Below are 26,410 nucleotides of genomic sequence, written 5' to 3' on the forward strand. Positions count from 1 at the left end.
CGTATTTGATTGTACTTCCTGTAGTGTGCTGTGGCCTGTCCCCTCTCTCCTCAGCTACAGGACTGAGGCTTACAGTTTTGTGCTTGAGAGCTGAGGGTTTGAATGAGACCCAGCTACATTAAGATATCAGTCGCTAATCAAAATTAATGAGGTGGGAGGGAAGGAATTGTGAGAAATGGGAGATACTTAAAATTTTTAGTTTTCAAGATAGAGGTCTTGCTGTCAGATGAGCAACCATGATCATGCTGGTGCTGCTAACCAGTTCTTAACATTCTTCTAACAGTGTTGGTGATTGTTTTTCTAACTAAGAGAGAGAAATTACCCTTTTTAAACAGAATTGTCCTCTGTCTTGAATTTCATAAATTAAGATATAAGCACCAAAAAAGTGATTTTATATATTGGTGCTATTTTGTTACATAAATATAGATTCTCTTTGTTTTTTAACCCATTGTAAAATATTAAATTTATGAAAATCATAAAATGGAGGACATGTGAGACAAAGATATTTAAAGTATTGGAAGTATATTATATTGTATTGAAACATACAATATAATCCTATTTGACATTTATCTATCTTGTTTTTGCTTCTGTTTTATCACTTCTCTGTTTCCTGATTCTGTTTTGTGCCTTCTCCCGCAAAAACCTGCCTTAGACCTGTGTTGCGTGGTGGGTCTGCTGCCGCCACTTCTAATCCTCATCATGACAACGTCAGGTAAATTTTGAGACTTTGTGATTACCAGGGTAAATAGTTGACTGCTATTGTGTTTTGCAGGACATAATGCATGTAGTAGCCGTGCCTTTACATTATAGCTTGAACTTCTGCAGCTTTTCTTTATGGGTACAATCTGCTTTTCTCTGAGAACAGTGGGTCTAATTATTCATGACTTTTGGCCACCAGAGTATGAGGAAAACTGCTTAATAATTATGGTGCAGTATCGTGTGAACATCTGAGATATTTTACTTAAATACAGTTTTAATAGCTTATAGGAGATCGTGATAAAACACAGAAAAAATAATCTTAAATCTTGTTTTATGTGCATCATTTTAATTGTTGCCTGAGGTTCTGTCCAGCATTTCCATTTTAGTTGTTAAGTGTCTGTACTGTCACTTTCAATGTGTAGATAAACCTGTCTCTAAGGCATCATCTTAAATTGGGGGAAATCAGCATTGACAATCTAGAAGTTATTAGAAAGGGAATTTAGTTTTAATATTTTTGTCATCTGTTGATTTAAGCTTTTCTCTCGTTTTTGCCCCTTTCACACTTTCAGACATGCTTAGCCTGAGTAGTTATTTCTTCTGTCATGCACAAGGACAGATAGAATGGCACATAGAAATATAGTCATGTGCTGCATAACGACGTTTCAGTCATCGAGGAACCATATACACAATGGTAGTCCCGTAAGATTAGTACCATCTAGCCTAGGTGTGTAGTAGACTATACAATCTAGGTTTGTGTAAAAGTACACTCTCTGATGTTCGCACAATGACAAATGGCATAGTAACGCATTTCCTAGAACATATCCCCATCGTTAAGTGACGCTTGACTGTTCTTAGGTTCTCAAGTGCCAGAGTCCCCGTTGCCCATCTTCTAGGGGGGAGAAAATCTTGGTCGGTATTCACAGATACCATTACTGTAATTTTTTAAGAGCCAGTTTTGTTTATTTTAGGCAGAAATGTGTTATCGGTGGCAGTAGATTTAAAACTGGCAGCATTATTTCTATGATGAGAGGAAGCTGACACGTTCATTTTTAGGCAAGAGAAGAGGGAAACATCAGTTTCTCCTTAATACTGAATTCAGGTTAGAGCAGTTGGAAAGTGTGCCCTTCGTGGTCCCTTATCACTCTGCTGACTTGTTTCTTTTTACAGTAGTGACCATTGTAAGTTTCCCCTTGTATATTTTTCATAAGTTTGTGATCTTTTTATCTTTCTGTGAAAGTTATTTTCAGCCACTGCTCTGACTTCGCATTTCTTAGAGTTTTCAGTTCTGATAAGTACTAAAACACATTGTAATGTTTTTTTCTGTTTTAAGTTGAATTATGTAGGTCAAGTCTTTTGCCATATCCTTAGATTTCTTTGCAAATGAAGATTTCCTTTACAGATATTTAAAACCTTAGTTAATTCATGATTTAAATTGTGAGTAATCCCTTTCAGTTATACTTCATTCTCTATGTTTAGTCCAGGTGCCTTTACCTTTGAAACAATTGCTTCTACTGTTTGATTTTTTTTTTTTTTCCCAGTTATTCGCCTCATATGTGACCTCACGGAAATAGAAGAGTTTTATTTTGAGGATAAAGTATAGAGAAGAGGAATCTTCAACCCTTAGTTTTTTCACTAATCATTTAATAATTCTGTTTTAATGCTCAAAAGATTAATTAACTCAGATATTTGTAAGCCCATAGTTCCAGCATCTACTAACTTAGTAGCTTACTTCTCTGATGCAGTTACTCTCAGTATTCCAGGATATTTACCCCATTCCCATGAAGAAAGGGGCAGTTAATGAGAAAGCAAGTTAATTTAGCCATAAAAGGAACATTTAGAGATTGTGCTAGATTATCTAGAGTCGGTACACACCACCTGTCCTTGAAACTGCAGCCTGTATAGTTATCACCAGTGTTCAGAATGATGACACTGCATGATTATAAAATTAAAAATTATTTCACAGATTAAAGTATTTTGGGATTATTTTCGATGGCATTTGAAACAAAAGGATTTTTTGAATAGACTTATCTTTAACATGTCTGGATGAAAAATATGATTTTTGTCATACCCTGGTAATGTGCTTTTTATAATGGAGATTTGCTTGAAGTATTAGAATATATGATCTATGTGCCAACTCTGTAGATTACATAGGAGTAACTTTTTAATTCAATTTATTTATATTCTGCTCATTTGGAAAAGTTAATTTGCTGTTTTACTGAAATAACCGTGGAGGATTAAAATAGAATATAAACTTGAGGTGAATTGTCTAGTATATATAAATTGTATCTCAATAAAGCTGTTAATTAAAACATATTTAAAAAGTGGAAATCCAGGCAAAGAGGAAGAATAGCATTTGTATATATTTGTTTCTCAGAAGTTCATTGTCATTCATTTAAAAATCAGTGCCCTTTTACAAGTAACTGCTTTTCGACAGGAAGTACTTTTTAATATGCTTTCTCTGGAGTTTGTCTTAGTAGCTTTCCAGTATTATTTTATACGCAGCCTCTTAATTATTTATTATTTAGCCAATTCTGGATCTGAATGTAGTGGGAAGATGTATTCAGGTGATTTTATAATTGCTTCTATGGGAGACACAGTAGAAAGTAAATAATTAGAAATAAGAAGTAAAGAGTAAAAATGGCAAGAGAAGAGGCCGTAAAAGGAAGAGAAAAAATAAAAATAGTCATCTTATTTTTGTAGCTTGAGTTACTTTACTTTGTGTTTCCTGCCAGTGAGTCTCAGCAGGGCCTCTGATGGAGCCACATGTGGACATAAGTTTGTGGAAGAATTGTATGTTATATCCTAGAGCTTTCAATATTTTGCTCTGAAATTTTTTCAGCCAGGGATCCTTTTTAGGAATGCCAGCCCCTCAGAGTTGAAAAGTATCTCCTTATTTATATCTTTAGTCAGGGTTTCTTCTCATTCTCAAAGTTTCAGGACACTCTCCCAATATTGTAGGTAGTTGTTATCTTAAGCTTTTTCCTTTCCTTTCCTTTATTAGAACTAATTCAGGTTGTAATATATTTTAGTAATTCATATTGTTAAATACCAGTCTTTTGAACAATTCTTTGAGCATTACACAACACATTACATGACTTGCCAGGTACTCTTAGTTCTATTCTAATATTAAATTGTATTTTTATTTCTTTTCTGCTAGGTATGGCATTTCAAATGTAGACACAACAGTTGAAGCAACTTCAGATGACATGACTGTTGTAGATGCAGCTTCATTAAGACGACAGGTATTTAATGTACCAAATAAGATACACTCCTAAGTTATATTCGTATAATATTTACAGTGATAGTTTGTAACATTTTATCATTTCTCTCTTGTGGAACCCATGAATTGAAATATTTTATCTATCAAACTATTTATTAAACCATAATTGATTTTCCCATTTTGATTAAAGATCTATTAAGCCACTATTTACATGCTTTGATCAGAATAAAACAGTATTACTGAAATGGATTGATGTAATTCTCATCAGTAACGAAGAATCCTGACATCTTAGCAAACCAGTACAGCCATAAATTGCTTATTTGGCTATTTGAAACATGGAACAGTCCCTTTGGGGACCTGTGTTTCTATGTTTGAGAACTCCATTTTGGAAACCATAGCTCTCGGTTTGCATAGTGTCTTTATATAGCAGTTTCTCATGTTCTGTGGTAAGTCTTGGAACTACAGTTGCATCTGCACATTTGTAATATGTACTCCCATAGCTTCTAGACTCACACAGACACACATGTAGGGAAGGTGTATTCAGTGTTCTAATTGCATCTATGCCAAAAAAATGTAGAGGGGAAATTAATGAAATAAAATATTTCCAAGTAAAGATCAAGAAACTAAATATTTTAGCATAAGAATAAATCAGAATATCATTTTAAATATTTAATATAATAAAAGGATAATATGAAGCAAATACAGCTTTTTCATTTGCAGTCTTATTTATTGAAACATAAATGGAAGCTATATTATAAGTTCTTACATATTTTCACATATTTATACTTTGCCTGTTGAAGAAAGGGCTTTCTTGGGCATTTATCATGGAATTCACAAATCTACCAACAATCTTGTTTTCTGAAAGTATAATTTGAGTTTCAGTGTTTTAACATTTAATCCTTAACATAGAAGGTGTGCTAGTAGAGGACAGAGATACAGCCCTTATAAACAAGTCACACACATGCTGTGAAACTTTAAAAGGAATAGAAAGCCATTTGGGAAACTATACATTTCTAAGATAAGTAACAAAAACCAAATCACAAGAAGATTCTACAGAATTCATATTTGTGACCCTGGCAGCTACTACTTCTGCAGCTTTCTTTGCTGTTTTGCTGATTTGGGAACTCGCCAGTCTGGACTCCGTTTAGTTTAGTGATGAGCAACTCGTGGGTCACCTAGCTTCAAGATACAGCATGTAATCCACTATCAGAGTGGAATATTAAAAAGCTGCCTGGGTGTTGCACTTCTCAAATATGCCCAGATAGAAATATATTAATGACTCAAAGCAATGTCAGTTTTTTCACTGACAATAAAATTGGATTGTTTAGTGTAAGAACATAGTATCCCAAAGGACTAAATAAATTGTTCTCATTTTGAATGGGAGGGAAAGGTAGTCTTTAAGCACTTTGATTTTTTACTGAATTGGCCCTAATGGAAAAATGGTTGCTCAGTACTGATCAAAAGTGAGGTACTTTTTTCAGATTATTAAAGTGGTTGTCTCTGCACTGCTATGTCAGTTCTGTCAATAGACTTTTTTCCCTCCTATTTGGAGTTCTCAGTCCTTGAAATGCTAAGCGTTCAGCATTATGAAAATTCCCCTCCTAAACTTCTCTAACATAATGATAGTAATCCCTTGTACTCTCATAATGCTTTACAGAGCTCATAGTGTTTTTACATAGATGTTGAAGGTTGGATTCCCTGGGACTCAGGTTCTGGGATGAAGATTTGCATGTATAAAGTTTATCGGGGAATGCTCTCGAGGTTAACACCTGTGGGGGAAGGAAAGGAAGCAGGATTGGGTAAGAGGGAAATGTTGGGCTGCAATGTAGGCAGAACAAAGGCTGTATGTAGCCAACCCCATGAGGAGCTCTGAAACTGGGATGACCCTTCAGAGTTGGAGTAAGGGGCCTGGGCCTTTAACCCCATCACTAACCAGTCATTAGATGCGTGCTGCCCCAGTAAGGGGGCGTGAGCTTGAGCAAGGCAGTCGTTCAGCTCAGGGCTCTTCACAGTATAAGGAGCAGCAGCTGAGGACAGTGCTGTCAGCCAGCAACATTCCTGGCAGCTGGGAGTTAGCCTTTCAGTCCTGAAGGATCTTGGCAGATCACAGGGCCCACTTCAATAGGTTATTTTATGGGATCCTTTCAGTAACTCAGAGAGGTGGACAGAGAAGGCAGGTAAAGCAGGTTAAAGATGAACAAGTGAGGCTGAGAGACAAAAGCTCATAGAAAGGGCAGAGGAAGGGGCAGGAGTCCCTCATCCTTTCTGCTATGGTAAGCCTGCCTGAATGGATACTTAGTCTTTCTGCCAGAATAGCAACACGCAGCAGTTCCCTTGCCTCACTATCTAATCAGCGGAGGAAGGAAAATATACCCTTTCTAACTCAGAAATTTGGAGAAGGGAAAGGGAGAAGAGTGTTAAAGTGAATTGAAGCTATCATGGGTAACATTTTTTCTATTATATAGTTTTGTTTGCTCCAAGTGAAACTTGCCATGTTTTTAATAATTCTTTTGACAAATTATACTACTTAGCAGAATCTGATTGCTCCATGCATTAAAGCTTCTATTTTTTTGTGTGTTGTTATTGTCTGTTTTTTGCTTAGATAATCAAACTAAATAGACGTCTACAGCTTCTGGAAGAGGAGAACAAAGAACGTGCTAAGAGAGAGATGGTCGTGTATTCCATCACTGTGGCGCTCTGGCTGCTTAATAGCTGGCTCTGGTTTCGCCGCTAGATGTAACCTCAGCTCTCGAAAACATTGTCTCAACTGGACATATAAAGAATTTGCAAACCTCTTTGTTTCTGTCTTTGCATTGTATGCCGTTTTATAGTCCGTGCCCTGAAAGTGTATTTCTTCCAGAAAGGAGGGGGGGACTTGAATTTGCAGAAGTAAAGGTATATTCTGACACTCAGCTGTATTCACTTTTAACCAGTTCTGCAGTAACACCTACTTAATATTCTCCCTTTGCATGTTTTGTAAGTAGGCTCTAGTTTGGGGTTTTTTTGAGGAATTAATTTTTTGCCTCATCAGTCTGTACAACTGATTCTCTGAATGGGAGAGAGAGTGCATAGAGAACAGACTTAGAAAAGTATCTGTAAAAGAAAAATAATACTTTATTTTGTCCTATTTCTCAAACTATTAAATAATTTTGTTAATAGACATTTTTGCATCCACATTTTATCATTAACACTTCTGAAGTCATGGTCTGGTGTCATATTTAATAAAATCAAGCCACTTCATGTTTCATGATCACCTTCATTAAAATAATTCCTAACGTTTTCAGCAGTTTATCTAATATTTGTGTAAAATGTGCATTCTTATTTTTATTTTAGTTTTGCAGATGGTTTTCTATAAAGTATGTTTTTACTAATTCCATGTGTGAATGATTTAAAAAACTATGGAGTAAGGTAGTATTTAATAAACTGTCAACCAAAGCAATATTTGTCTATCAAAAGATGTTATTTCATCATATTGTGCTATATTCCTGTCATATTACCTTATAGCACTGGAATCCTCCCGTCTCAGGAGCAAGTAATACAATTAATGGCTGGTGGCAGGAACCCCCTGTGCTTCCTCTCTGTTCTCCATCCTGGCAGTGGTAGGCGCTGGTTGCATTACAGGCACTTTTCTAATTGGTAGTGTCTATAAAGTGGTTCAGATGAAAATACCCTGAGGTGTGCATGCTTTTTCTATTGTAAGATGTAGCTAATTTATACTAAACCTCATGAAAATTAAATGCACCAATGAAACCAAGTCCTGGGAACCTTTAGCTCTCAAAACTTTTTTTTTCCTTTCTTTGGTTCAGAAACAATTTTAGTTAGATGCAGTATTCATCACACATCTTCAGTATCTTTCTACCAAGGCAGTGAGTTTTGGGAAAGGCAGTTGAGGGAAATTGCTTAGATATTGGTAGATTTAATATTTCTGGTCTTGCTTCTCCCCCATTGTTTCAAAAAAATACTGGGAGGAAAGATTCATGTCTGCTTCCCAGGGTTTATCATGAGTTTGATGACAATTTTTTTTTTACCCATGAAAGTCTTCCAACTTCTATAATATCCTGATGGTATAATTATAGTAATTCTGGCTTTATATATATCACAAGATAATTTCTGTGAGTGATCCTCCCAATTGAAACCACAGAAATGATGGATGGAACGAGCACCTCTTGTTGGGCAGGCGTTCCACAAAGGATTCCACCAAGACCAAACATGAAATAAAAGCAGGAATTCCAGGAGATAAGCAAACACAAAAGCTATTTTTCTCACTGTTGATTTTTACCAAACACTGGAGATCTGGACGTTTTTCCCCTAGTGGCTGTGCAGGGGGCAGGAGATACAGTTCTATGTCTTGAGCAGGCAATAGCTGAAACGAGAGACTCCTGCATGGAGCTGGGACCACGAAGGACTATCCCTCAGTGAAAGGGTGACTGAGAAGTCAGCTTACCATCCAGAAGGAAACAACAGAGAGACGTGTCTTCATCTTGTCACAAATTTTAAAATAGAAGGACTCGAATCTCTCTGACTCCAAAGCCAAGCTCTGTTATTTCAGCCTCCCTCCCCAGGAAGTTGTTCATCCCTGTAAGAAAGTGGTTTTGGAGTTGAGAGGAACAAATTTGCTCCTGGTTAGGGCAGTCAGGAAATACTTCTTAGAGCGATATTTGAGCTGAACCTTGAAATAAATACAGGATTTCAACAAGCAGAGAATAAAGCAAAGATTCCAGGTGCAGGGAACTGCCTAAGAAAATGGTACAGTCAGGGCCAGTAATACAGTGATCAGCCTACGCACTGGCTTGTAGCGTACGACTAAGTATAGCAAGTACATTGTTACACTACTCTCAGAACTCGCTGTGCAGGTTTTGTTTTCTACTTGTAGGAGTACTTACTGGAGCATTTTTAAGTTATTGACACTTTGAGTGATAATTTTATGAAAGTATGTTTTCAAGAGAGCTTTCCTTCCTTTCCTGCATGAATGTCTGTTTTGCAGCTTCTTAATGATATTTGACATTGAAATTGAACTGTGTTTCTGGGCCTCAGTACCAAAAAAGTTTAACTTACCATAACTGTTATTTTACTGACTATGTATTATCATGTCACTGAGTAGAGACTCGTGTGTGCACAGCACTGACCCAAGTAGTCAGAGGTGACAACAGATACTTCACAAGCCCTGCTTTTAAGGAATTGACAGATTAATGGAGGAGGAGGTTTATTAAAGAATTAGAGGATGATAAAAACAATTTTATTGAGGAAGAGCAACTTGAGATATATGTTCAAGGATGGGGAGAGGAGAGAGTGTTTCAGATGGTGGATATGCAGTAAAAAAATAAAAGTGCAAAGATTCCAAAACGAGATTGAACATGGTAATGGAAATGAAAAATAAAAACCAGTGAGCTTTGTCAACGACGAGGTGCATATTGTGTGTGTGTGTGTACAGACATGCATTTGTAAGTTTAGATGCCAGAGCAGAGATGGCATGTCCCCAAAGGTACCTAACCACAAGTGGCCCATAGGCTTTGGGAATTTAGTCCATAGCAGCAGTTTCCACAAGACTAAAATAGGGAAGAAATAACAGCTCTTTCAGCTGATTGTGCTACTGCCAGCCATCCTTTCTTTTGCCCTCTGAAATGGGAGGGTTAAGTCTCTGTCTCTTCATGACCTTGTAGAGAACTGGGGTCATCTCTCACCCATTTCTAGGGTGATGAGAAGATTGTGTGCACCCTCACTGACCCCTATATTGTTCAGTCAAGTACACTGAGCTGTCATGTTCATTTTACTTGTGTTTTAATCTTATGGCTAGTAGCAGTTTGACGTTCATTTAATAAGCACTGGGTCTTGGCCAAAAGCTGAGTACTAAAGATAGGATTCATTAGTTCATTCAACAAAATATGTATAATGGCCCTCCTTTGTATCAGGCTTGATACACTGGTACTTGGTACTGAGTGTACCAGGAGTGAATAAAAGAAACACATCCCTGTACCCATGGAACTTATGGCCTCGGGGGATAGAGTGAAATTTAAGAAACAAGCACAAATAAAAATGCTGCTGCCTTGGTGATGAGTACTATAAATAAAAGAATGCTAAAGAAGAGAGTTAAGGGAAACCTGCATTTTATCCTCTCAGAAAAAGTGATATTTGTGCTGAAGTCTGAAGGATGAAGAGGACTTAGCCAGAGATGAGATGGGCAAGGGGCGAGGGCTGGATGGAGGAGAGGCCTTGCTAAGGACCTGAAGCAGGAAAGAGCTGATGAATAAATGGATGAGAAGGACGTGGTCCCTGTTCTCTCAAATTCTCTTATAGTGATGGACGTACCAACAAAAACATGTTACATTGTGACAGGTATGGTAATAGTGGTTTGGGCCAGTGCTAACTTAGTGTGTTGGAATCATGCACTCTGGGAAGGCTTTCTCAGGCAGGAGATATTTATGCTAGACCTTAAGGATAAATAAGTATTTATAGGCTCATAGGGAAAGGGTCTTTATATAGCAAATGGGTTGAGAAAATAATGCCTGTAAGTTCTTGATGTTACTAATTTTGAGGGGCAGCTATAATATGGGTATTGTAAGTGATTTCTAGAACCTTAAGCCCAGAGAACATAAATAATTGAAATACAATGCAGGAACGATCACATTCAAAAAATTGTAGATTTTTAGTTTTGCCTGTTTTATAACATTTTAATGTGGTACATACACTGTTTTGTTACTCTGTCTTTTAAAGATTGGCATATATAGAAACCAGCCTTTGAAAGATCGATTTTTTTTTTAGGTATTTATTGTTTTTTAATTATTGTGAAAAATGCAAACATAGGAAAACAAAAGAGTATAATGAATCGCGGTTATACCTATCACCTAATTATAACAACATTTTTCCATTGCTTCATTTTTTGGCTGAAGTATTTTAAAAACATGATATTTTCTCCCAAACATAAATATGCTCTTCTAAAAAATAAGGATATTTTCCTATATAACCATAAAACCATTATCAAACATGAAAAGTTAATAAGTCCTTAATATTACCTGAACCAATCCATGTACAGGTTTCCCCACATATCCCCAACAAGGTCCATATAATACATTTAGTTGAATCACATCTCTTTGTTCTCTTAATCTAGAATAGTTCCCTCAACCCATCCCACCTTTTATTTTTTCTATACATTTTCTTGTTGAAAACAGGGCTATTGTCTGTTTATAGTCCTACCTTTTGAATTTGTCTGAGTATGTCCTCTTTCCCTAGATTTCCTGTAAGCTGGGAATTAGGTCTAAAGCTTGATTATATTCAAGTTATATCTTTAGTCTTTTTTTTTTCCTAAGTATAGAGAAATACAATACAAAAGTCCCATACCTTCACTTCCAGGATAACTTCTGCTCCTTCTTGTCCTGACCTCCCTCCCTGTCTTCCCTTTTCCTTTCTCCCTCCCTCTCTTCCTCTCTCCACACACAGGAATATAGAGTTAGAAAATTCAACTAGTACAGAAAGATACAAAACAAATTGAAAGCTTCTCTCTACTTGTCCCCAAAGTCAACCACTGATGATTTTTCCTTTCCGTATGAAAGTGTTATGCATTTACCAACATGCTTTCTATTTAAAAGAATCACCTCCAAGGTGGCTTTAAAAACAACCTTTTGCACTAAAATGACTCATACAGCTTTCTAGATAATGTTCCGTTATTGAACTTCTGGTTTCTAAAAGAGTGTCTTTTAAATGTAGTTTTCATGATTCAAACTGCTAATATTTCCATTTCATTACCATTAAGTTACACAATTCGACTTCTTCGCTTAGAGACTCCACACAGACAGCCAAGGAAACCGATGACTATCTGACTGAGTCCAAACAGGAGCTCAAGAATTCCCACAAGCAGTAGACCTAAAAATACTGAGAAATGGATAGTCTTGTATTTGTCTTCTGTAGACTCGAAGTTCAAGCTTCTCCAGTCGCTGGCTGTGACCTTGTTGTTGGTGAGATTATTGGAACCAGTAGACTTTGTGCAAGATTCATTGAGGAACCACTGCAGGTTGAAGGATTCTGGATGAATGTCCCTGAAAAATGAAAGAAATGATAAAAATAAGATATTCAGGAATATCACTGACCATCAAAAGAATGCAGCATTGTGCCCAGAAAAAATACAAGTACAGAACAGAAAGCACTTTTGAAATGTTGTGCTCAGAAACTATAGCTAAGATGAGGGTTTCTGAGCATGTGTCCATGTAGTCGAATAGGTACAAAACTTTTAGTCGTTATGTAGCCCATCGTTCAAGCATTTCTGTAGTACTTACTCTTAGGTTAAACTCTGAATTTTTCTGTGTCCGAAATGGTTGAATATCAGTTTTGTGTGGTTCAACTTACTTATGCAGGCGCTTTGCTACTTGCTCAAGATAGGAGAATAAAGGAGCTCCCCCTTTGAAGGAGCTCATGTCTTGGTTCAGAACTGCAGAGTTGCATCTGCTCTTAAACCAGATGTACAATTTTTACTCACAAAAGACATATTAAATATGTCCAAGTCAAGTGATTTGTGCCCGTTGTAACAAGGTATGAAAAATGAGAAAATTTTAGCCCGAACACATCAATCCGAGATGCTTTTTCTTTGGTTTACGACAGAGTAAGACTAAATGTTCTTAGAGAGTTTGCATTTCTGGATGTAAACAATTGACATTCAACCTGGGGAAACAACAGTGTTTCAGCACGTGGAATATGAGTGTGTGTTCTGCAGTTTGCAGCAACCGTAGGATCACTCTTTTGTGACTGTTGACTCTCCATCACTCTCCATCACTCTCCCCAACAAGAGTGGGAATACTTCGAGTGCTGTCATCTCCAGAGCTTACGCTGGGGCCTGGTACATGGTGAGTTGTCCTCTGCTAAGGACTGAATGTGTATTGCCTCTGTGGTTGGAATCTAATTTTATGCTTCAGATCTATTAGTAAAGGGAATTTTTTTGGATTTCGATTCACAACAAATGTGGTATGCAAATTTTGAGAGATTTTTCTTTTTTGATGTAGTAAGATAAGGGAAAAGGAGCATGTAGCTACAAAAGCAAATTCTGGGTATTTTCCAAACTGAGCAGCATATAGATAACTAATGAATTAGATTTTTCTTTTCTTCCACTTGTACAAATTACAAATTGTGCCTAGATTCAAGCACAGAACCATCTTACAAGACTGAAATGAACCATTTACATGTTACTCCAGTATTATTTGTTACTACATGACTTAAACTTTGATTCATTCCCTGCAGTGCCTACAGTGCATCTGTAGTATGTCTGCATGAATCCATCGGCTGCTTTCTTTCTTTTAGGGCTTATAGATAAGGCTCTAGATGTGATTTATTGCGTTTTTATTCAATTTTTAAAATTATAAAGGTAATATATGCTTAGGACTTACAAATTTAATTAGTTCAGAAGTGTAGAAAGTCAGTGCTGCCTTCACTTCCCCAGGGCATCCTTCATTACCATTTTCCAATGGTGAAAGTTAAGTTTCTGGTGTGTTATTTCCAGAAATTTTTTATATGCATGCATATATGCAGCCATAGATTTTTAGAAGACAAGGATAAGCCATCTGAGTCAACTACTCCTTTTAGACAAGAACATACCCCAGGCATTCTGAATGCAATGATTCCTCCATTTCTATGAGATTTTGCCAGTTGGGGTTAATGTACTAAATCCCTAAGATTCTGTTTGTCCCAGTAATTTCATCAAAGAAAAGCATGGCACTGAGTCAACACAGTGTTCTACTCTAACTAGCTGCAGCTATGCAAGACAGTCAGTGCAAGTCAGGTTACTCACCTTAAGTTTTTAAATGAAAATTCACAGCTGGAAGTACTGTTGCTTTGAGAGTTACAGATGAGAGGACCTTCTTCAAGAGCCTGGATAGATACCAACATGCAATACACAGCACCAATGACTGTGAGTACGTTCAACAGTGATGAAAGAAACATCTGAAAAATAAAGTAGGCACATTTGCTCGTTATGACATGCTCCTGGTCCATTTCAAGTTTCAACAACGTGTATGGTCTTTTCAATCAACTGCTGCCGTCCTCTAGTCACCCTATAGTCCTAAATCTTAAGCTCACAGTTTGATTAAGTATGAATTATAAAAGAAGGCAGAGGGCAAAGTCTTTGCCATTTGATTAGACTCACTAAAAGATTATTAGTTTTGCCACTATTTCTGAAAATTCTGAACCTCAACATACCCAAGCCTTGTCCATTTTGACTGACCACTGAGATCTGGTTCCTCCTCCCTATTCTTGTACTTCCTACTTCACAGAACCTTGACTAGATCTTAACCACCTGCATTTTGATGTCTGGTCTCTTGACTCCCAAATCTTTAATCTGGATTTGGCCCTGATGTTGTAAGTGGCCGGTGCTTGACATCCTGCAGTGAGCAATCAACAGTGTGATGTTAGAACAGAGTTTCTCAACCTCAGCACTATTGCATGAGGGCATTTAGCTGCTGGGGCCTGTCCTGTGCATTGGGGGCAGTTTAGCAGCATCCCTGGTCTCTACCCACTAGATGCCAGCAGCGTAGACACACACCCACCCAGTTATAGCAACCAGAAATGTTTCCAGACATTGCCAAACGTCCCCTTGGGGGCGGGGGATGCAAAATCACTTCTGGTTGAGAACCATCGTGTTAGAGGGAAAGACTGTAAATATCTAAGCATCTTTCATTTCATGAATCAGAGTCAGAAAACAGAAAAAAGCATGAAATTCGGCAATAGGAAATGTTATGGCCCAAATGAAAGTTGGGATATGTGTACGTTTTCCAAAAAGAAGCTCTGTGTTGTTTCAGTGAAGTTGTTAGTGATAATTAAGACTATTTTAAAATCTGCAGAAACAAAGTGAAGGAATAATTTTTCTTTCTTTGGTGGGATAATATTGCAACTTCTAGAGAGTTTATATGTTGTGCTCTTAAGAGGCAGAATAAGTGGCTACCTATATAGTGTGTGTTGAGGAACCTTGGGCTTTACAATCCTTTCAATCACCCCAAGAGACAGATAGTGTTATTATTCCCATTTTATGGATGAGAAAACTACAGTTCAAGGAGGTTGACAAACTCGCCAAGATCTCACAGGTGTAAACACTAGTGCTCAAGTTTTAATCACTACACTACACTCCTTCCAGCTAAGAGCACAAAAGGGTGGATTTGAAGCCTAATTCATATCCTGATTTTTCAGTGCTACTGTGGCCTGTGCAAGTTACTTAAATTTGCTCATCAAGAAGTGTGACTCTGTTTATATATTGGTCATCTATTATTTCTGACACTTCATCACTACAGAGGGGCCTGGCTTTAGAAAGTGGTTCCAGGGATCTGCATTTCCCTTAGAGTGGGGCTCATTTAAATAGCAAAACCAAAATATTCAGAAGCAAAATCAAGAATTGGAAAAAAGAAAAGACAAAAACAGTTAAGGTAGGGGAAATAGTGGGGACAGTCAAAACAGGGGAAAAGCCTTGGTGACCCTCTCCCCTCCCACCCAAGATCTAGCCTTTGTCGTTTTTATGATGCTTTGGTCTTATCTAGACTTGGAAGATAGGAGGTAGGACTTCAACACCAGTCCTCTCAGGGCTGCCACCAAGTCAGAAAAGTGACTAAGAACTCTTTATTGCATCTAATCAACATAAACTGGCGATTTTGATTCAATAGCCAGCACCACTATTATTAATGGAGCACAAGCAGTATTGTACAGGGCCTCTGGGCCTTCCAGGAGCTCCTATAGCTCCTCGGCCTGTAATAATCTGTAAGGTTGCTGAAGCATGAATTCCAATTCTTTTCAAGGGTAGAATGGGAGAGCAAAACCTCCTGGTGTGTTAAGCCCAACACCTACATGAGACAACAGTTTGGTTATTTTCAACTCACTGTGTCCTCAAAGGAGAGAGAAAACTTAATCGTTGAAGAGATGACTAACTTGTCTTGAAAGGATATGTGCAGGAAAAAAAGATTCTTAATGGAAATATGATTTGAGAGAAAAATCTACGTAAGTGTTCTGATATTTTTGAGTTCGGGGATTCAGAAATATCTCAGGATGTCTTAAGAATGTTGTGAGTACAATATAGAGGTAATGCAAAGTCAAACTCCAAATTATTACAGTTTAAGAAGAAAAGTGACAGGGAAGGAAACTGAAAATTAATATTTATTGAATACCTACAGTGTATCAGGAACAAAGACTATAAGTAATTAGCAAAGTAATTATAATCCTAGATAAATACCAAATGTCAGAAAAAGGTAATTTTTAAAAATACAAATTTTCTAACTGTTATGGATATAAATATGTAATATGGATATAAATATGCTTTTATTTTATTTATTTTTTTTGTGAGGAAGATCAGCCCTGAGCTAACACCAGCCAATCCTCCTCTTTTTGCTGAGGAAGACTGGCCCTGGGCTAACATCCGTGCCCATCTTCCTCCACTTTATATGGGACGCCGCCACAGCATGGCTTGACAGGTGGTGCGTCAGCGCGCGCCCAGGATCCGAACCCTAGGCCGCTGCAGCGGAGCTCGCGCACTTAACCGCTATGCCACCAGGCCAGCACCTAAATACGCTTTTAAACAGTGGTTCTCACCCCTGGGAGCCCATTAGAATCACTTAAGGTGCTTTTGAAAAACACTGGTGCAGAATCTCTGGGGGCCACCAGGCGTTGGTGTTTCTAAGATCTTCCTTGGTGATTCTGATGTTCCCATCAGGCTGAGAACCATTGCTTTAAAACCTGACGCTCAGCCAGGAATATTTACTGTGCCTGCTTGTTTATTGATCCACCCGCTTCCTTAGAGAATTGTGAGACTCCTCAGTGTTACTTACTAACAAAGTTCATGGCATAAATAGTGTAAAGATTGTGTATCTTGGAGTCTGATGGATTTGGATAAAAATCCACCTACTAGCTGTGATACACTAGCAACTTATTTGCTTTCTCTGAGGATCAATTTCTCAGTCAATAAAACAGATCATAATATTTCCCACTTAAAGGTTTTGAGAGAATTAAGATAACATTTGAAAGTATTCTGAGCATAGTGACAGAAGGTCAATAAATATTAATTTACTTTTAACTTAGTTACAATTTTATACATAGTAGGCACATACTAAATGTTTCAAAAAATAACTGGTGTCTCTTTTAATTTAACTGGATAAGGACAATTATCATTCCGATCCTAGCAAACCAATCTTCCATAGGCATGAGAGAACTGAGGATACATTTTCCCTAACTATTTTATACACACCACAAAAGTGACACGTATTTGAGCATTATGAGATTGATCGTGGCTCTGAGTGTGACTTCTAAATCTCCTTTCTTTGAAAAACCTTTAGACTGGTGAAACTAAAGATTGAGGCAAGATCTCTAGGCCGGCTCCAAAGCTAAATCTTTACGGAAAAAAAAAAAAGAAGAAGGTCACGCTTTCCATATTATCATATGGTCATTCTAAACAGCATGTTTCTAAGACTGCGGCCCTGCCTCTGGCACCGGTGATTCGGTGGACGCTGCTGGCGCAGGGCGGCGTGGCTTAGATGTTGGTAACTGCTCGGACACTTCTGTTCCCAGACCAGTCGCCCCGTACTCACTCCGACTTTGTTGTTGCAGCACGCTCTTTTTCTTGCTGCCAAGGACATTGTTGTTGCTGGGATAACCTGGAAATTATGACAGGAAAGATGAGTATTATTACATCTTATCAGATGAAAAAGTAGTAATCCCCGCCTTCCATTTACCACCAGTTGTGGGAAATGACAGCTCAAGAGCACAGAAAGGCAATTCGGCAATGTCCTTGATCTTGTGATACCCATGTCGACTATAAAGATTAAAGAGGAGGAGGGGACAGGGAATTTAAGGAAAGCAGTTTCAAACCCTTCCGGCTACGTTCTTGCTTTAAGTCACCTTTGGAGAGACTTGGATTTTAAATAGATTAGAATGAGTTATTTATTCATTATTTTGGAAGGAATGCTTCTGAAAGAATGGGTTGCATCATCCAAAATTCACTTTTTTTTTCCAGTTACTATAATCTGCAGCCACTTATGCAATTTCCCAAAAATTGTAGGAATTAATCTGGCAAGCATCCAGAAAGGAAATTCACGGTTTTGTTTGCCTGGCAGTTGGGAACTAGGAATTCTGTCACCACCTTCTCTCACTCCCCTAACCTTCCTCTCACTCCCGGGGTCGCCACCATCTCGCTAGTACTCAAATGCTTACGATTTGTGAATAATTTTTAGTTCCACATTCTCCTTTCTGCTCCTGTATCTGTGATATGTAATGATCTCACTTTACATTGATGTGCAGAAATCCTGTCTATACTGCATTCTGTGTCAATGGAAACACATATTGCTGAGGGAAGCTGTGAGAAATGACGCCACATTCTCAGGACTTAGGTTTAAATTTTTAGTAATATCTAGTCCGTAGCTATGACTAGAAGTTCTTACTGGAAGAACTTTTGTATCATTGAAGAGTGGAATGTGAATTACTTCCTCCCACTTAAGAAATTTTAGCCATAAGGTATTTTTGCTGTCTCAGCACAGCTGCCCTTGAGTAGTTCTCTCCTTCCTTGGCTCATTTCCTAACATTTTCTTGAGCTCTAACCACATGCCAGACAGTGTCATAGTTGCCGTACATGTTTTAGTTCATTCCAGCCTCATAACAATTCTGTGAGGTAGGTGCTCTTATTATCCCCATTTTACTGAGGCGGAAAACTGAGGCACGGAAAGTTTGAATTAACTCACCTAACCAAGTGGAAGAATTGGGATTTAAAGCTAGGAATTTGGGTCCCAGAGCCCGGACTCTTAACCACTCTTCCACACTGGCCAATTTTTATAATTCTCCTCTCTTCTTATATGGAATTTGTTCATTCTTAGCCTTCCCCCACCATCAACCTTGGTCATCTCCTTGTGCTCCTTCTAACAGCCCCTTTCCTGATTCCTTCTTCCAAGACCACGTCTACCTTTGTTCTTTCAGAACAGGTCTAAGATTTGCACCTTACAAGGCAGCTTTCCTGACACACTTCACCCCACGCTGACCACGTGCTGACTCCACATCGCTTGTGGAGCACACTAGTGTCATCAGGCTTTGCTGACATATTGCCTTGAACACCAACACCCTTACAATTTAGAAGTCACGCATATGTATGGCAGCCAGCCACTTTGGGGCGTAGCTGAGAGCCCAGAAGAAAAGGGAGAAGAGGGCCAGGCCAGTGGCATAGTGGTTAAGTCCCCTGCACTCTGCTTTAGCAGCCCGGGGTTTGCCAGTTCAGATCCCAGGTGTCGACCTACACCATTCATCAAGCCATGCTGTGGCAGCGACCCACATACAAAATAGAGGAGGATGGGCACAGATGTTAGCCAAGGGCCACCCTTCCTCAAGCAAAAAGAAGAAGATTGGCAATGGGTGTTGGCTCAGGGCTAATCTTCCTCACCAAAAAGAAGAAAAAGAAAAAAAGGAAAAGAATTTTTAGCCCCCAAATAAGTGTCAGTGTTTATGGACTAAATTTCTTTTGTTGTGCTCATAAGCTATACTGCCTTCTGAGCTTAAGGAACAAATCATTTAAAGCAGGAACTGGCAAACTATGACCTACCACCTCTTTTTTATATATAAAGTTTTATTAGAACACAGCCATGCCCATTCACTTACAAATTGTCTATGGCTGCTATCACGCACCAGCAGTAGAGTTGAATGGTTGTGAGAGAGACTGTCTGGCTCGCAAAGCCTAAAATATTCACTATGTGGCTCTTTACAGAAAAAATTTGTCAACCCCTGGTTTAGAAAATTAAGGACTCTGTTAAAAGAAAATTGGAGCGGGGCTGGCCCCGTGGCTTAGCCGTTAAGTGCGCGCGCTCCGCTACTGGAGGCCCGGGTTCGGATCCCGGGCACGCACCGATGCACCGCTTCTCCAGCCATGCTGAGGCCGCGTCCCACATACAGCAACTAGAAGGATGTGCAACTATGACATACAACTATCTACTGGGGTTTTGGGGGAAAAAAAGAGGAGGATTGGCAACAGATGTTAGCTCAGGGCCGGTCTTCCTCAGCAAAAAGAGGAGGATTGGCCTGGCTGTTAGCTCAGGGCTGATCTTCCTCACAAAAAAAAAAAGAAAGAAAGAAAATTGGAGCAATATTAAATTACAACTTAAATGGATAAATCATTCCATTTTCCTTATTGATGTAAATTAAACTCTGCTGACTTACTTGAGGATTAATTCAGAGATGGTGAATATTTACTTTCATAGTTCCGTTGCAAAGGGATTTTATAAAGTAACAATAGCTTATAGTATATAAATCCTCACCCAGTTAACTTCATGACATGTTAACACATCGTTGTTATGTTATTATGAGTAACTTGATAATTCACTATATTTCAACAGTTTTGCCCATTCAGAGCTTTGGAAATTGGAGGGGATCTTTATATTAGAATGTGAAAGCGTGTGGGTGTATGTGACTGAATTATAAATCTTCTAGATAGTCTGTCAAAATGAGTCATTATGAGAATACTGTTTCTCTTCAGTTCCTAAGCACTTTTGAATGCATAAGAGTTTGTTTTTATAAAGAGAAGAAGGAGTAGTATTCATTTTTTCTTACAGAAGCTCATCTTTTGTTGTCTTAGAAGTAAGGTATATGATTTTACAAATGAAGTACAGAGGAGCTTTAAGCCATTAAAACTCTGTGATAGAATTCAAATTTTGGGGCATCTTCTAAGTACTTGAACATGAGAGGAACACAGAAAGCCATAGCTAATCATAAATATAAAAACTATATTTTAGGGCTGGCCCCGTGGCTTAGCGGTTGAGTGCGCGCACTCCACTACTGGCGGCCTGGGTTCGGATCCCGGGCACGCACTGACGCACCACTTCTCTGGCCATGCTGAGGCTGCGTCCCACATACAGCCACTAGAAGGTTGTGCAACTATGACATACAACTATCTACTGGGGCTTTGGGGGGAAAAAAGGAGGAAGATTGGCAATAGATGTTAGCTCAGAGCTGGTCTTCCTCAGCAAAAAGAGGCGGATTAACATGGATGTTAGCTCAGGGCTGATCTTCCTCACAAAAACAAACAAACAAACAAAAAAACTATATTTTGCAAATTCTTGTTATACAAAATATCTTCTAATTTGTTTAACATTCAACAATTTGTTCTCTGTTAAGACTTTAATAACTGATGAATTACCATTATGTAGTGAGTGAACTCGAGTAAGTGTGATTAAGATCAGGCTTACAATTAATCTCATATAAAATAAAATGCCCTTTAAGAACAAACATTTCAAGTCTTTTTTTAGTACTTGGGCAAAGAACATGAATTGATTTATCCATTTAGCAGATAACAGTTGAAGATAATTACATAAGACTTTTATTTATGGTTTCAAAAGATGAGAAGGGTCACCTCTGTTTTGGATAAGTCATAAAACCATAAAATGAATATATTTTATGAAGTAATCAATAATGAATTCCATAGTTTTTATTATTACCTACTTCCTGCAAAATCTCCTGTTTTGGAGGCAATACTAATTTAAAATGCTACAGCAATTTGGGAAAGATTTCAAGAGCTATGACAAAACTGCTTATCACAGGCAGTGATTTCGTCTTTTTTATTAACGTCTCTGTGTATTTACAAGTATATTGAGAGTTTAATCTTTTTTTTTTTTTTTTTTGTGAGGAGATCAGCCCTGAGCTAACATCCGCCAATCCTCCTCTTTTTTTGCTGAGGAAGACGGCCCTGGGCTAACATCGGTGCCCATCTTCCTCCACTTTATATGGGACGCCGCCACAGCATGGCTGACCAAGCAATACTTCGGTGCGCACCCGGGATCCGAACCAGCGAACCCCGGGCCGCTGCAGCGGAGCGCGCGCACTTAACCGCTTGCGCCACCGGGCCGGCCCCGAGAGTTTAATCTTTTGAACTAGTTGGTATTTTGACAGATGTTGTAAAGGACACAACTCCCTTTGAAAAAGATATTCTTCCACATTCTGTGTATATCTGAGGAACATAAACATACACCTGTATTCTGAGCCCTTCCATCACGTGCCTGTTTGCTTGTGAGCCTAGTCTAGAGTTTGAGGCTCAATCTATAAAGTGCCTCTTGAATTTTTCAAAGAGTTGTTTGATGCTTTGATGACATTCTACAATACTGAGTAGCAGAGAAAGCCTAGCGTGGTAACTTTTGTTAATATTTATTGGGGGTGATAAAGTAAATTAGTCATGGGACAAGGAAGTCCATATTCTCTGAAACTGTTTCACAGATTTATATAACCATTCTATGCTTCAGTTTCCTGGTAACTGAAATTTATGGATTAAGTCATGAATTATCTGTCAGACTGAGACAGATGTTGAGGATTATGGTGCAAATACTGGTGGAAAACAAAACTTTGGAGTCAGAGAAATCTGGAATTGAGTTTCACACCTACTGTGTGACCTTGTTAGCATTCCTAACCTTCTGTTTGCTGGCTTGTCAAAATACAAATGATAATATCTTCTCAGCCAGATTATTAAAGAGATTAAAGGAGACAACAGTGTAAATTATGAACCCAGTAGTTGGCACTTAGCAGTGGTTTCTCTCTGTGTCTTTCTCTGTGTCTTCCCCCCTCTCCATCTTCTGCCTCCCAAAAGAACAACAGATGGAAGATATTGGGCCGTCATCACCTCAGGCTCCTTTAATGCTAGCAAGAAATTTTTTTTTAAATTGTGATGGGGTTTGTGGTAGAGCCAATTTATATCTAAAGCTACATGAGTTATTCTAAATGGGTTGTTTTGGCTGAGGAACTTTTAGAAGCTTCATGGAAATTGACATTATTGGTTAGACTTGGACAGCTGCTCCTGGCTTCTGGTCTAAGCAGATGCAAAGGAAGCTCATGCTATTCAAGTAGAGAGAAGCCTCCAGAAGGGCAGACAACAGACACAAGGATTTGCAGTGGCATCACCCTGTTGAGCTCTGTGCTCTCTCTCAGCCTGGAAGAGAACTTTCATGGCGGTTTGAAGAAATAGCCTAAAACTTTCCAAAAGCCTTTTCTTTAAGTGGCTCTAAAGCAGGGTGAAGAGAGTGCTTACGACGTTAAAGGAACTTAACTTTTGGGGAATGCTTCCTAGATGACTTTTTGATGCCAGAGTGGTCTCAAGTCCAGTGTACCAGCTGAAAGACAAATTTTTATCTAAAGTTTAATAGATAACAACCCAAGAGTGTTTTCCTATAAATCTGGGATAGGACCAGCAGCAGTAACTCATCGTCATTGAAACACACACACATCCAAACAAAAGCTCCTTTCTCTGCGTTAACCAGACCCCCATAGGTAGTAGCCACATGGTAAGCAAACAAAAACAAGCCTCTTGAATGCTGAATGTTCCGACTTCAATATCTACATCCCCATTTTTTTAATATAGCAACAAAACCAGAGGATAAACGATTTGCTCACAGTAACATATTGGAGACAAAACTGGACCTAAGCTTTCTGCCAAGTCCAAAACCAGTATTCATTCCTCTCCACAGGTGGGTCCTACCCGAGCCTACTCCATCAGAGTCCCCGGGAGGAGGTCTGTAAATCTACATCTATTACAAGTGCCTCAGGTGATACGTGATCACGTACACTGGGGAGTTCTATTACACTGCTCTGTGGCAGACTTCAACAAAGATAGACCTATTAATAATTATCCAACTCAACATTAAATAAGCACCATGATGTTCTGGGCTGTACGTAAGATCTGAGTCTGAAAGTCTCTGAGGTCAGAGAGCCAGGGTTTAAGTCCCAAATCTCTTAGGCCAACTCCTTTCGGTTCAGGCAATGCCATATTCGTGCCTCACAATTATCATCATCCAGGATACTCATCGTGCTTGGGAATATTTCTTCCCATTCCTTTTTTTTTTTTTTTATAATTTTATTTATTTATTTTTCCTCTCAAAGCCCCAGTAGATAGTTGTACGTCATAGCTGCACATCCCTCCAGTTGCTGTACGTGGGACATGACCTCAGCATGGCCGGAGAAGCGGTGCGTCGGTGTGCGCCCGGGATCCGAACCCGGGCCGCCAGCAGCGGAACGCGTGCACTTAACCGCTAAGCCACAGGGCCAGCACTTCCCATTCCTATTGCACTTCCTCCTCCTACTTTATGCCCTCTAAATACTTAGACTGATATTGGCAAAGGAAAATTGAGGGAATGAATCTAGAAGGTCCCTAACGCCAACTATAAAGCTGGGAAGAGCAGCCCTAATGTGAAGAAATGTGATCAGTGATGACCCAACCAACTTTTATCAATTTTGTTTATTTACTTTTTTGCCCAAGCTCTCTAGCCTGTACCACATGGTTTAATTTATTTAAATTGTCACTCTTCACTGATAACCACTAATTATAATACCATACCACTGCTCCTCACTTATCCTAAACCAAGACATAGCTCACTGCAAGGCTGAAAGATAGTCTTTAGGAATTTGGTAAAATAGGCAGGCCTTTCTCCAAATCATGTCAAATAAATATTACTCACCATCACACCTGCTCCAATAATTCCTGGGAACCACCACTCAAAGCAAGAGATGGGGTTTTGAAAACCTTGGTCTTCAACTAAGTTGACAATTAGCGGTATGGCGTTGAGAATTACTCCCAACAGAAGTAGAATCAGCAGGCTGATTCCGTTGCAGGATGTCCATCCTTCACAGCAGGTCATGGTCACCTCCTGATTCAATTAGTAACCCCGTCAAAGTGACTTGTTTGTGTGGCACTGTCTTGCCTTTTATCCTGAGCCTTCTAGTTAAAGTTTAGCGCTTATGAAAAATGAATTGCTGAAAGTAGATCAGAGTCCAATAGGGCGGGACATTATTATGACTATTATGGGAAGGAAGGATAATTATACATTTTGATAGGGTGGGGGAAGGAAGGCAGAAAAAATCTATAGTTTCTGTTAGATAAATTGCATGAAAAATGCATGCAAATAGGCAGAAGAAAACTTGAAAACTGAAAAAAAAAGAAAAGAACAGGTTTAAGATAAGCTCCTCTAATATATTTTACTAGTATGCTTTATAAAAAGTAAAAACAAGAATATCCAGTTACTATAAACTATGTTTTCCTGTTGTATTGATATTATTACCAGCTATGGAAGCTCCTTATTTTGAAACTGTTCAAGAAGAAAATGAACATATATGAGATTGGGAGAAAAATATTTCCTCTGCCACAAATGTTCTTGGTTAGTCAAAATGTTAGAATTCAGTTTCAGGGTGTATGTTTATATACACAACATTTAAAAAAAATTTTTAATGTCATATTACTTCAGTCTTGTAGACTAATCCATTTAGAGGTAGCCCACCTAAGATTTATGGGAGGTTTGGTTAATGCTACAAGACTGAACATGTTCAAGTATGGAAACCAGAATGAAACATAGGAATAGGAGAGAGACCAGAGGGAAGATTATCTTCAAACTTTGATCACTTGGTCTCGTACAGTGCCTTTCTGGTCTGTGGTTCCATATTGTCTCCCTACTTGTGAGGAGTTTGTGAGCTCCTCAAGTAAAGGTTCTATCAGTTAGGTTACCTATCAGCTTTAAAATACAAAAGTTCTCACTTATGCTAATTGGCCATCATGAATCGACAAAGGGGCTCTGCTCATGGTAGGTGATGAGAGAACCAGACTGACAGAGGCACCAACCATCTCTATCCTGGCTTCCACAATTGCAGAGGCAGGTAAAAAGATGTGGGAGCCACAGACTGGGTCTTAACATTTCTGTCCAGAAGAGATCCACATCACTTCTGTTTGCATTTTATTGGCCAAATGAGTCACTCAGTAATGCTTGAGTTCAAGGGGTGATGAAATACATACCAACGTGTGTCCAAAAGAGAATCAAACATTAGGCAGATCTAATACCGACTGTGCCTTCCTTCTTCCTTTGTGTAATCCCCCTCCCCAGACCAGAGCATGGATTCAGCAAATGCTGTTGGGAATGATGAATGAATGAATGCATGAATGCAGAAGTGGAGTCAGTGGAGTCCATAAGCTCGAGTGTAATGGGCTTAGAGAGTAGCACCACAACCTTCAGAAGCAGGAGGGCACACTGAGTGTGTTACACTGGGAGTGTCTGGTAATGGGCGCTGAAACATTAGTTCCAATTTGGAGTCCAGGCAGAAAATGACTCCTTGTACCAAATGGATTAAAAATATCCCACCCATAACCATAGCACACAGAACACTCAACAGAACTGAAAGGACACCACTACAGATCACCACAGTATTGTGGGGTTGAGAGAAGGGAGATACTTCCATTTTATGATTTGTATACTTCTGCATGGTTAAGGTTTCTAGAATAATTATGTAATTATTTTGTAAAAATTAACTATTAAAAATTACCCTCTCACTGATTTATACAAATTATATGATTATATAATTATAATGTTATATAAATAAATTATATATTTATTACTGAGATGACTGCTTGGGAAGAGGTAGTTACTTATTTTAGAATGTGGGCTCTGTAATTTCAAATCCTTTACCTGTCTTCATAAGGTGTTGAAGTAAAGAACTGTTTAGATATTGGTTTATTTATAGGGATTTGAACTGGTTGGACTTTACCTG

The 26,410-nt window shown here is 38.6% G+C and overlaps 2 protein-coding genes across 15 annotated transcripts in view; one reads left to right on the forward strand and one right to left on the reverse strand.

The window, feature by feature from the left end:
* The window catches only part of MFF (mitochondrial fission factor), a 34,504-nt gene extending 27,130 nt beyond the window's left edge, over positions 1–7,374 (forward strand). For 11 of the 14 annotated variants that reach the window (XM_058533116.1, XM_058533120.1, XM_058533117.1 and 8 more), the window contains 3 exons: positions 653–712; positions 3,857–3,941; positions 6,522–7,374. In XM_058533116.1, coding sequence (XP_058389099.1) covers positions 653–712; positions 3,857–3,941; positions 6,522–6,653 — 277 coding nt within the window. In that variant the 3' untranslated portion in view covers positions 6,654–7,374. The remainder of the gene's footprint in view (positions 1–652; positions 713–3,856; positions 3,942–6,521) is intronic. The other 3 variants (XM_058533123.1, XM_058533127.1, XM_058533130.1) reach the window with 1 other exon arrangement.
* Positions 7,375–11,260: 3,886 nt separating this feature from the next.
* TM4SF20 (transmembrane 4 L six family member 20) lies at positions 11,261–24,516 on the reverse strand. Its single transcript, XM_058533479.1, has 4 exons — positions 24,337–24,516; positions 17,458–17,523; positions 13,689–13,840; positions 11,261–11,949 (listed from the first exon to the last, which is right to left on the reverse strand). The coding sequence occupies exons 1-4, from the start codon at positions 24,514–24,516 to the stop codon at positions 11,667–11,669; spliced, it is 681 nt and encodes a 226-aa protein (XP_058389462.1). The 3' UTR covers positions 11,261–11,666.
* Positions 24,517–26,410: the final 1,894 nt, after the last annotated feature.

This window comes from Diceros bicornis, chromosome 37 (genome assembly GCF_020826845.1).
Source record: "Diceros bicornis minor isolate mBicDic1 chromosome 37, mDicBic1.mat.cur, whole genome shotgun sequence".
NCBI classification, from domain to species: Eukaryota; Metazoa; Chordata; class Mammalia; order Perissodactyla; family Rhinocerotidae; genus Diceros; species Diceros bicornis.

Excerpts from the sequence above, each read along its gene's own strand:
- TM4SF20 (XM_058533479.1), bottom strand. The coding sequence starts at position 24,516 with ATGACCTGCTGTGAAGGATGGACATCCTGCAACGGAATCAGCCTGCTG. Across the intron at positions 13,841-17,457 it reads GCTGCAACAACAAAGTCGGA|ATGTTTCTTTCATCACTGTT; the intron begins GTGAGTACGGGG and ends TTTATTTTTCAG. Across the intron at positions 11,950-13,688 it reads TTTTCATTTAAAAACTTAAG|GGACATTCATCCAGAATCCT; the intron begins GTGAGTAACCTG and ends TTCATTTTTCAG.